The 12224-nt window shown below is 31.5% G+C and overlaps 1 protein-coding gene and 1 long non-coding RNA gene across 2 annotated transcripts; both read left to right on the top strand.

Annotated features, from left to right (window-relative positions):
• LOC136974831 (uncharacterized) lies at nucleotides 1-1013 on the top strand. Its single transcript, XR_010880707.1, has 3 exons — nucleotides 1-343; nucleotides 829-877; nucleotides 939-1013. It is a non-coding gene; the product is annotated as an uncharacterized lncRNA (long non-coding RNA).
• Nucleotides 1014-2451: 1438 nt separating this feature from the next.
• Nucleotides 2452-10048, top strand: LOC136974859 (uncharacterized). Its single transcript, XM_067269842.1, has 5 exons — nucleotides 2452-2539; nucleotides 3723-4541; nucleotides 5317-5538; nucleotides 5691-5771; nucleotides 9285-10048. Exons 1-5 carry the CDS (start codon nucleotides 2452-2454, stop codon nucleotides 10046-10048), a joined length of 1974 nt encoding a protein of 657 aa, XP_067125943.1.
• The last annotated feature ends 2176 nt before the right edge of the window (nucleotides 10049-12224 follow it).

Below are 12224 nucleotides of genomic sequence, written 5' to 3'. Positions count from 1 at the left end.
AGTCATGATAAAAACTTATCATAAAAGTTGCTGTTTGCATTTCAGGATTCTATACATTTTAGTAGTTTTGATATTGTGTGTTTTAATTAGTGACTTGTTTTACTCGGTGTACTATTCTTCTGGTTTCGAATGCTCCACATTAATCAAAAGGCATTTGAGAAAATATCGTGACAAGAAGATGAGAGAAGATAACAGATTGAATCGTTTTCGTAAAGTACCAGGACACTCGAGGAACAAAAGGACATTAACAAAAGACCATGAATGTGTCATTCAGTTTTACCCAACATCGATACAGTGCGAACGTGGTGGAATCAACGAACTAACAGATGATTGGCACTTTCAGGTAATTAGGTTAACAACATTGTTAACAAATCAATATTTGCTTCGTATCTAGTAGAATTTGTTATCATCCTGTTGATTTGCTCTTCAATCCAACTTTTACTAGATTTATTACAACAGTTGACACAGAAGACAATATACGAAATTTTAAATAACAACAAACCGTAACTGATAACTTATTGTAATGTAATTAAATGCCAGATAAACAATTGTAAAATCGACTGAAGAGAGACGAAAAGTCCGAAATGCATTTTGATTTAAAGAAAGGCTATTAAATGAAGAAAGAATTGCCTTCTGTGTCAACCGTTGTAACAAATATAGTGAAAATTAAACAAAATAACTAATCATTAGAACGATAACATTGTTAAGAATGTCAATTTGTTTAGATTTAAACATTAGAGAACATAACTAGTAATAATTTGAAAGATTAAATAATGAAAAATATTTCACTTTAATTGAGTTTTTCTTTTAATTTTCATACTAATCAAGAAATCTGCCATCGAAGCTTGTTGTGAAAAAGCAAGAAAATTCTTTACAGGTATTCTCTATTAAAGTATCTACTCCAATTGTTTTTATTCTAACGCAAATAAAGTTTCTAGGGAAGAGAGAAGAATTGTGTCAACCAACAATGAAAGAACAGAAGACAACTCGAGAAACAGATAGAGGAATAAAAGGTACGTACAGGTACATATGATTATTTTTTGATAATGGTATTTTCAAATGTAATCACTATTGATCAAGCAGAAACATCTGTTCATATAAATTGTAACGATCACTTTTAAAAAAACCAGCAATGTGTTTGTTTACACAGTGACTATAGATAGTATTATTGAATCATTTTACATAATATAATTATATAATTAAATTAAAGGAGACAAAAAATAACAAATTAATCTGATTGAACATCATACTTTTTGCTTAAAAGATTTGAATTCGTATTTTTCTGTTGGGTTTATAAACGACGAATAGACAAAACCACTTAATACTGATATTTAGACGTGGGCTTGCATCTGACCAACCAGCTGGCCTGACGTGCAGTTTTCCGGGATATTTTCTCGTCTCTAACGTGTAAATAAAAACCAGTTTCTTGTAGAAAGTCACTGCAGAACGTTCGTGTTGTGTTGCCATATTCATTTTAATATACTTCTTTGTAGAAATTTAAATTCATATTTTACATTTTCCATATACATTACATATCAAGAAATAATGCCATCGTTTATATTTTAGTACATTCTTAATAAATAGATTTATCATTAATTATCTTATCACACAACTCTCTGTAAATATTAGTGCAGATTCTCCATCCGTGTAGATATGAGTGGAAATAAAATCTATTTTTTCAAAATACAAATCAAAATTTCGTTACAGTTTAGCGCAGTGGTGGATTTCTGCACAGGCTCACGAGGCGTGTGCCTGGGGGCCTCATAAATTAAGAGGGCCTCAAAATTTAGCTTTCAAAATAGAGACATTATTTTAATTAATTCCTTTTTCATAATAAAAAATATTTAATAATTTAGCAGTATTCCCTAAGTTATATTACCTTAATTATTTACCAAACAATAGTGAAATCTATTATAATAATTTACAAATAAATTTTTATTATTAGCAGATTACTAGATTTTTAAAACAAAAATCAATAGTAAATTTAAAATAACTTATTTTTTATATCCATGGATTATAGATTTTTTTGTTTTTAACACTTACATAATGAAATTTAATAATTTTTGTACTGAGTTTACAATTTTTATAATTAATAGAATCTGAACATTAGTAACCTTTTAAATACAGCCAGGCTGTTGTAATTTTATATTGGTTAATTTTCAACGTTATCTCCCTATGTCTCACTTTTTAGGTCCACTAGTATAGTGTCTACCAGAGTAAAAAACGTGCGCATAGAATGCACATTGTGGAGTGTAGGGGTAGTGAAAATATTTAGAGTGAGCCTTAAAATTGAATTGCCCCTCAGTCTTCTAAAGTGCTAAATCCACCACTTGTTCAGCATATTTCATTTTACACCAAAGTTTCGATTATCTGTGCACAGATTTCCATTTTTCAGATTATCTGTACACCAGCAAAGGATTTTCTCCATTTTCTCCACGGACAGCATAATGAATGAAAGGTTGTGAACACGTCATCAGTGTGCAAACAATAGGCTATCAAGCTCTGCTGACTTTAATAAATGGTCTAAACGACCAAGGAAGTTGAGATCAAAACGCATCCAACAAACTATCTCTTAGGTCTCCCTGTGATAATCTAGCAGCATGATGGCCGGATGGCCGGATGGCCGAGCGGTCAAGGTGGCAGCCTACCCTCTGGGGGACCCGGGTTCAAATCCCGACGGGTCGAAAAATCCCCAGGAATTTTTCAGGGGGTGGTCCGTCCGGTTATGTCGGGTCCCGTCCCTCACCACCCGGTCGCCCCATTGTGGGCCTGGCCGAACCTATAATGGCTTGCAAAAAGAGGCCCTCTTAGTGCCCACAGGGTGGAAAGAGTTTTAAAAAAAATCTAGCAACATGGCTTACTAGATCATTCAATCTGAGTCTTGTTATGAGATTTTCTTTAAAATAACTTTTATATTTTTAATTATTATAAAATGGCAAAACGCTTAATTTTGTGAGTGAAAATTGTTTTTATAAAAAAAACTTGTAAATCAAAATAACATAAAATTTCCACTAAGACTCATCCTGCCGAGATATGATAAATAACCCTGCTTCATCTATTCATCCCTCAATTTTTAACTACCAAAAATTAATAGTATCAATGCTTCTTATACACAAGTACCAGGCCAAATTTCGTTTTTAATTTATTATCCCAATGTGAAATATTAAACGAAATAGATGAACAACACACCAGAACTGAATTTCTTATTTTTTGACATTCTTGATCACCAGGATGTCTAAAAATGTAGAGATTTGTAAAAATTCTCGATTTTAATAGTTTTTCAAGCTTAAAAAATTTATGTATAAAAAGATGATTCGTAATAATTTACAAATTCGCGATAAATCTGAATTAAGATGTTTAATTTGTTTTTCAAAATTTGAATTTTTTTTTGAAATTATGTTAAATCCTTTGAAAATTCGACTGCCATTCATCAGTTAAACTACTTTGATAAATATACTACAAGAAATTGTTGTTCTATTTCTGCGTACAGAACATACTATTGAATAATCACTTGAAAATGTAATCACAATAAGAACAACATCCTTAGAACTTATAACTGTGTTAAACAAAGAATTGAAACATACATTTTTCAAAATTCTGAAATTCAATAAAATATATTTTTGATAACGTTTTCAGTTAAAGTGTATTATTCATACTTTGTGGTAATATTTTGTTTTCTTTTACTAAATACAATCAATAGTATTTTTTATATATCCCAAAAGAAAAAGAAGTAGATGGAAAGAATGTTAAAGGCAACAAAGAACCAAGTAAAAAAAACGCCATAGTTAAAACAGCAAGAGAAGTAGAAAGTGATGTTTTTGGAGATAAAGGTGAACTTGGAACAAAAGGTGAACCAGGAGAAAAAGGTAGTCTTGGAGATAAAGGTGAACCAGGAGAAAAAGGTGATCTTGGAACAAAAGGTGAACCAGGAGATAAAGGTGAACTTGGAACAAAAGGTGAACCGGGAGTAAAAGGCAATCTTGGAGATAAAGGTGAACTTGGAACAAAAGGTGAACCAGGAGAAAAAGGTAGTCTTGGAGATAAAGGTGAACCAGGAGAAAAAGGTGATCTTGGAACAAAAGGTGAACCAGGAGAAAAAGGTAGTCTTGGAGATAAAGGTGAACCAGGAGAAAAAGGTGATCTTGGAACAAAAGGTGAACCAGGAGATAAAGGTGAACTTGGAACAAAAGGTGAACCGGGAGTAAAAGGCGATCTTGGAGATAAAGGCGAACCTGGAACAAAAGGTGAACCAGGAGAAAAAGGTGATCTTGGAACAAAAGGTGAACCAGGGAAAAAAGGTGGTGTTGGAGATAAAGGTGAACTTGGAACAAAAGGTGAACCTGGAGAAAAAGGTGGTATTGGAGATAAAGGTGAACTTGGAACAAAAGGTGAACCTGGAGAAAAAGGTGGTATTGGAGATAAAGGTGAACTTGGAACAAAAGGTGAACCTGGAGAAAAGGGCAATCTTGGAGATAAAGGTGAACCTGGAAAAAATGGAAAAAAGGGTCAAAAAGGTCAGCTTGGAGAAACTGGTGAAGATGGTAAGTTGTTTGTTTATTTACATTAAAAAATTATTTTTTATCCATTATTACAATTAATTAAAACAAGATGCCACTTACAAAAAATTTCTTAAGAGTTCCTTAAGTAAACGATGAAAAAACGTAAGAAAAACCAATTAAAAATTTAAAAAAAACATTACAAAAAACCATTTCGGTAAATTTGTTAAAAGAAAACAATTATTTATTGCAACATCTTTACAATATAGGGCTGCAAGTTTTAATCATATTTTTAATTTATTTAATTTAAAATATATGCTCTCTGCCTGAAATTAGTGCTTTCCCTTGTACAGCATACTTTTTCACAAAAAATAAAGTTGTACTGGTCATTTAGAAGTCTGAAAATTTTTTTCAAATTGCAGCTTAATAAAAATCTGCATATAATATAGTCCTGGATGTTTTCGAGACATTTGCTAAACCTACATGTTAGAATGAGAAAAACAGAAAGAGAGTGAGTGAGTTTTGGGAAATTATAAATTTTAAAAAGTCATAAAAATAAGAGGGATTGTGCAGGTTAAAACTGGGTTAAAATAAAAGAGTAAAATCATTTAAGTATTTAAAAGTACAAATACTATTTTTGCATTTCTTGGTGTTTCAAGGTCTCCTGACACCAAAAATGTAAAAGTGTGGAAGGGGCCATTTTCCAATGATCGCCATACTTTTCCTCTGTTAATGAGAGTAAGAAGGCCAAAAATGTAATATCTAGAATAATAATAATAATAACTTTACGACAGGAATATTATTATGGAATTTATTTCAGGACAAAGGGGAGAAAAAGGACAATTGGGAGAGAAAGGTTCTAAAGGTGATCCTGGTATTTCTCTATGTGAAATTTCTGAAGATCCGCGGAAGAAACAAGCTCAATTGCTTTATGAATTACTGTTTCAACACCTTCCTATCTATAAGGGTTTATGTACAATTTTAACAGCAGAATCGAAAGTTGCAGAAAATATTGATAGTTTGTTGGGGTCTCCAACATCAGGTAATTAATATAATCCATTAATTATAGCTTTAAAATATTTTATATTTTCTTCTTTCCTTTATTATATGAATATTTACTCAATGAAACATTTTGAGTTTTCTTGCAAATTATTTAATTAACACATATTTTATAATTTACTCGATGTACATTAGTAGGAAAATATGGAACGAAAGTAATCGATACAGAAACATATAATCATGAGTGGAAGAAAAATTTGGGAATTAGAAAAAAAGGTAAATTATTTAATGTCATTTATATTAAATTAATTATCCTTTAATAATTTTGAAAAATCACAAATGAATAAATACCAGGTAATGACATAAATTCATTTTAAATTTTACTGTCTATGTTTTTAATGTTACAGTTATTTTAATAATATTTTATATTTTTCAATAACAAATCCTTATGTTCTACAGAATGGGTTGAAAGTAAGTAGGCACTGAGAATCGTTGTATAATTAAAAAATAATGCCACGATAATAATATTTTGGATTTCTTGTAAAAAGCAACGTCAATTTACAATTCCTGCATCGATTACGTGAACAATCACTAGAGATGCAACACGCGCAGTAGTGACAAATGATGGCTACTTGCTTGTCTGTTCATGAGTTAGTTCAGATTGCTGCACGCTGAGATGTAAAAACAATGGTGTTGTGCGAAGATGGTTGCGGACGGAGAGAAGACGTCATGCCATACACAATCCGAAAACAATTCATTTAAGAATTGTCATTCAAAGCAAAAATGATCACAGTTTCGGTTCAGAATGTACAGGAACGTTACAGTCCATTAACATTTACAAACGTGTTGTTTGTAAACGTTGCTGGTGTATATAATGAATTCTTAGGAACGTGTCAGAATTGAAATTTAAAATGGTACATACCAAATAATTCTCATAATGAGCTTTTTAGAAATGTATAAATAACAGTTATTTATCAATGTCTAATTAGTTTTTACCCGTATTGAAGTTTTTAAATATTTCGAACAATTTAAATTATAAACCTTTATCTACAAAATATGTATATATACGTATTGTACTATTGATAAAGCGATTTAGTTAATCAGTATTGTTATTTAAAAGCTAATATTTTACAAACTATCAAATGCAACCAGTATGTAGTCAATCCATTCTTATGGCTGAAATATCATCATTCACAATCTTAGTAAATTTTTAATAGCAAATTGTCTTTACATAGATCGAACCTAATCTACTACTCAACATTTCTTTCGCCAACTATTCTCAGTTGGGAAACATTTGAATTACGCTACTCGTTTTTATATTCGATTGTTTCGTAACGTATCCAGACAGATTTGTGTGATAACTGCAGAATCTAGAATACAACTATTTTTCAGACTCTGTTTATTCGTATGTAAACAATTACAGTTGCCATGTACTGTCACTACTATGCTTAAAATCACTACACCATAATCTTATAAAATGCTAGTACGGGCATACAATGTTCGGAATTTCCAATGTACATGTTGGGTGGAAATCGACGAACGTCATAAGCGCCATTATGATTCAACCCAAGACATTACGCAATATTGTCAGAGGTAAAGAAAGGCTGCATCATGAAACTGAGAAAAGCAGAATGACCGTGTTGAGCGAACGGTGATAACGTATTGGATATTGTGGATACTTGAGGAATCTGGAATCTTATTTGTTTACTCGTGGTAAACAAATAAGTTTCCGATTTCAAGAGAAGTAGGAATTGAGCAATGGCATCATTGTCTACCATTCAGAAACACATGACAGCATCTCTTCACAAAATTTCGAAGAGAATGCCCTTATTTATAGAAGAGCATCTGTTCTAAAAATAAGAAGTGTCACCCATACACACGAATGTTTATAGTATTGTTAGCAATCCGGAGAATGAACATCACTAAATAATAATAGTAGATCTGGTTCCAGTTAATGCTAGCTTAGTATTTAAAAAGAATTTTTTAAATTTATCTTTCAATATTTAAAACATTTTGTTGCTAAATACTATAATAATAGTTTCGTATTAGCGTTATACGTTCGAACTAATTGTCATAAAATTCAATAAAATTCAAACAAACATTATGCATTTTTCTATTTTCAAAATGATTGTCAATTCAATGGTAAAAATTTCATTTTAAAGTAAATTATTTATATAAAAATATCCTATGACAATAAGTACAGTTACTGTAGGAAAATACTTTAGGATATACTGTATGGATTTTCTATATTATCCTTAGGAGTAGCAATCACGAAAAATGGTCAGCTGACATTTTCCTGGTTTAAATATTTTAACAAAAAATTTTCATGTTTAAATAAAGTATAAAATTTCTAAATTAATTGTAGAAACCTTGGTATCTTTTGTAATAAGAATGAAAAAAATGATTCAATTTCTCAGAAAAAAAACTAACACTTACGCCTGGAATGCGTTTTCTGATTATAGTGTTTTATAAAAAATATATATATTCATACATCCAGATAATCAATGTACAGTTGTAATGTTAAAAATTACAGTGTTAAAATAAGATAAAATATTATAGTGCAATTCGCATATTGTAACTTACACACTGATAACAATAACCGAATAATTATATTTTCCGATTGTAGATCAATTTACACTCAGAAAACACAGTTTTCTAATGTACTGTACATTGTTATTTTGTCTAAAGTAGTGTCAGGATCGCTCATAAAGTAAACTGGACTTGTTGCAAAATGTTAGCGGTAGCACCAAATTATGCTTCTTATGTCAGGGATGTGAGATTAATACGTAGCAAAGTATCACCGGAGAATTATAAAATAATTGAGTTCTCGATAAAATGAATAAAAGAAAGTAAACTGTTAAATAATTTAGACTAAAATGATCTGATTTGTGCATTGCTACAACAGAAAAAAGAAGCAGTGAATAAAATTTCACTCTGTCTCGCTATTTGTAAAATTTATTTTATTTGATTTATTAACTTACAACAATGAAATGATTATTTTAAGCAGAAATTAAATGGGATTAAACAGTTTGTCAAAAACTTTCTCATGTCAAAAGGTTTACTTCATGTGAGAAGCCGAGGCACAGGGGTTGTTCGTTAAATGCTACTTAATCGGCACAGATTGGTAAAAACTGTTCACGTTGTTATCGGATGGCTGTAGGAGGGCTAATATTCGAGCGGGGAGGTCGAAAATAAGTCGATAGGGGCCCAGTTTTGGAATAATAAACAGTTGGACAGGTTAATAAATAAACAAAACATTTATTGAATGTCTAAATGTAACATACACGAGAATATACAAGTTAAACGAGGTTAAATGCGATTACACTCTATGTTATTTACAAAAGGACGGCGACTATCTACTAGCTATGCCGCACCTAATTCCGTTTCCGTTGAGAGAGAGTTCACAGACCGCTAACAAAATAACTATATGTGTTAAAGGAAAGCTGTATGCGACGATCGGTTTCGTAGAAAGAATCGTAATCCGAATCCGCTGTCTTCCCGGGAAGGATCGGGGACTCTGAGACTAAATGTGTGCTATCTCAAGTACAACTTCCGGTATCGATCGCTCGGAGCTTCCGGGGACTCCAGCTTTTATATTAATATCGGGGGAATTAGGTCACGTGATCATTCGTGCCCTTAAACCAGTGGGCTCACATTTTATAACTAACGTACTTAGAAATACCATGATTTTTACACTGCAAGTATGAATGACAATTGTAATAAATAAATTAACAAATAAGATAATTTTAAATAAAACAAAATATCTTATAATGTTTAATTAATTTGCAGATTGCCTTCTGAACAATGTGGAAAATCCTGTGTTTTCTCGCAATGTTGATTCAGATTGGGGATGGTGGATGACGGATCCTATTGGAAACAAGTTGAGAAATAACAGTATTTGGTTCATTAGAGGAGATATCGCACAACTACACGAGTACAGTACATTGAACAATTTCGAAGTTGATAATATTTACAGGATGTTTATTCTTCCTTATCCCTTTCAAGGAAATGGTCATATTATGTACAATGGATCTCTTTATTACCATGCCAAAAACAGTGATAAATTTATTAAGTTTAATGTTTTCACCAACACATATCAGGAATTTTTTATCGAGGATGCTGCGCACGACGGCAGCAGATATTTATATAATTCTAACCATTCCTATGTAGACTTTGAAGCCGACGAGAATGGTTTGTGGATAATATTTGCCTCAAAACATTCTGAAAATACTATAGTGATAAAATTTGATTCAGAAAATTTAGAAACTCTATCTAAGTGGAATCTTACATTGCATCCACAAAGCGTAGGGGAAATGTTCGTGGCATGCGGATCTCTATACGCAATTAACAATGTGAATGAAGTGGAAGCAACAATCCGTCTTGTATTTGATTTCTATTCTAATAACACCGAAGAAGTGGAAGAAGAATTCGTAAATTCTTGTCGACAAAATTATTTAATTACTTACAACTGGCAGGAAGAATTACTTTACGCTTGGGATAAAGGAAGTTTAATCACTTATCGTCTCAACTTTATTGATAGGAACGAGTGGTAAACGCACATTATCTGGTAAAATCTAAAAATATTGTTAGTTTAATCAAAAAATCAATGTTGTCGTGAGGTCAAGCGGAATGTCTCGCGAGTTTGTTAAATTTTTAAAATATTTTTTCGCATCCGAAAGCATTTGTAATTTCATTACTGTGCAACTTTATGTAATAAGATGAAAATATTTAAATTTGTTTCATACATTATAAATTATGTTATATATAGAGTATATCGTTAACAATATGTAGTAATGTCAAATTAAAAATAACAATTTGTTGTAACACATTCAAATAAAAAACTAGTGTTAAACATTAATTTAAGATTAAAACAATTAATTCATATTCATATTCTCTTAGAAAACATTCAATTACATTCTTTATGGCTCTTAACACTAACAAGTAAGTGAATCTCTCCCTAATGAATTCTACCAAGCAAACTCATTGACGACTGCCGAATGCCGAGAAACGAAGAGAGATTTTTAATATTTACAGATCACACTCATACTTGTTCCTTAAAGTTTAATATAATAAAAATAAAATACCTAGCAAAGAATTGTGTAGCTTATCTGAGAAATTTTTATAGTATTAAAGAACTTGGGCTTGCGTATCGGCGTCCCGCAAAAAAGCCGCGGCTTACGCCCACTATGATGGCAAATCGATTGCAATGGGCAAAAGATCACAGAAACTGCACTGTTCAAGATTGGAAAAAGGTAAACCTATGGTTTTATACCAAATTGTAAATTAAATGCCTTTTTTTAATCATATTTTGAAGGTATTAACGACTTTGCTGATTTTTTCATGTTTGTCTCTCTGACGAGTTTTCGATTCAGAGTTTGTAAGGAGACGAATTGGGGAGAAGTATCGCGATGACTGTATAGTAAGAAGAGTGAAACACCCTCTAAGCATTATGGTGTGGTCTGTCATCAGTAGCCAATGTACTAACCGCCTGTACATTGTAGAGGGCACAATGAGACAAGATCAATATGTGAAGGTCTTAGACATCAAGATGCTTCCCCAAGTTGAGGAACGGTATCCAAATGGTTTCTTTTTGTTTATGCACGACTCTGCTCCTTGCCACAAGGCTAAAAAAGTCACAAAATACCTGGCAGATAAACAAATTGAGGTTTCGAAATGGTCCAGACCTTAATCCTATAGAAAACCTTTGGGAGCTGCTAAAGAGAGAAATTTCCAGGGATCTTATTACCAACAAGCGTGGTAATAGAAGTGTGACACAGGGGTGAAGAAATAAAAAAGAATGCTTGAAATGCATACAAACTATGCCTAGAAGAGTTGAAGCGGTGTTGCTACAAAAGGCGGTTCAACAAAACATTAAACATATTTTCCTACATTTATTTTTAGTTCTAGAAATATAAATATAAACACCTGTTTTATATTTTTATTTTTTTAAATAAGACCCCTTAGAAATAAGTAAATAAACAAATTTAGACATTTCTCTTAGTTTCATGCTTTTATTATGGTATAAGTTGAAAAAATGTATTTTTTACGTTGTGGCTCTAATAATATGATCACTCACTGTACTAAAATGCAAAAAGGAGGTTTAAAAATATTGTAAGTGACAATAAAAATTAAACTTTTTATTAAGGTGTTACCAATCGAATATGAAAACATAATCTTCTCTATGATTCTTTATTAAAGACATTTTTAAGGACTTTAGTAAAGAATAAAAATCTGATAAAGTAATAGTAATTTCGTTAGTAAATAAGAAAGGCTTTTCAGGTAAATTTCGAAATTATTCAAATGAAAGGCTTTTTAACCAGAAGAGCATAAATTCTGTAATTTTTTCGGTTTTGACAAAGTGCATTGAAGGGCAATTACTACGAATACCTGTCAGTATTTAATCGATCGTTGTATTTTACCAAGATAACTATTATGCTGGCAGTTGTGCTCAAATCTGTTGAAAATATTCCGAATAAGAGAGGCTCGATCTTCTGTGTTTTTGCTGATTCAGTTTCACAATCATCAAAACGTCAACAAAGTTGTAATATTTACAACAATGCAAAATTTTTGAATTTTCTCTCTGTTAATTCTCAACACTTCATCGAAATCTGCTCCTTTAGATAAGGAGTGATACACCTATGACAGAAACTTATGTCAGAAACAAACAGTATTCATTTGTTTTCCGAATTTTGAGAAGAAAAGTATTAAGCAAATATTTTCAAAAATATA

This window comes from Centruroides vittatus, unplaced genomic scaffold, assembly GCF_030686945.1.
Source record: "Centruroides vittatus isolate TY-2023 unplaced genomic scaffold, ASM3068694v2 contig_108, whole genome shotgun sequence".
Lineage (NCBI taxonomy): Eukaryota > Metazoa > Arthropoda > Arachnida > Scorpiones > Buthidae > Centruroides > Centruroides vittatus.
The sequence above is the reverse complement of the archived record's forward strand: the minus strand, read 5'-3'. Positions and strand labels throughout refer to the sequence as shown.

Coding starts and splice junctions, on each gene's coding strand:
- LOC136974859 (XM_067269842.1), top strand. CDS start 2,452: ATGAAAGGTTGTGAACACGTCATCAGTGTGCAAACAATAGGCTATCAA. Junction 4,542..5,316: donor TGGAGAAACTGGTGAAGATG/GTAAGTTGTTTG, acceptor AATTTATTTCAG/GACAAAGGGGAGAAAAAGGA. Junction 5,539..5,690: donor GTTGGGGTCTCCAACATCAG/GTAATTAATATA, acceptor GATGTACATTAG/TAGGAAAATATGGAACGAAA.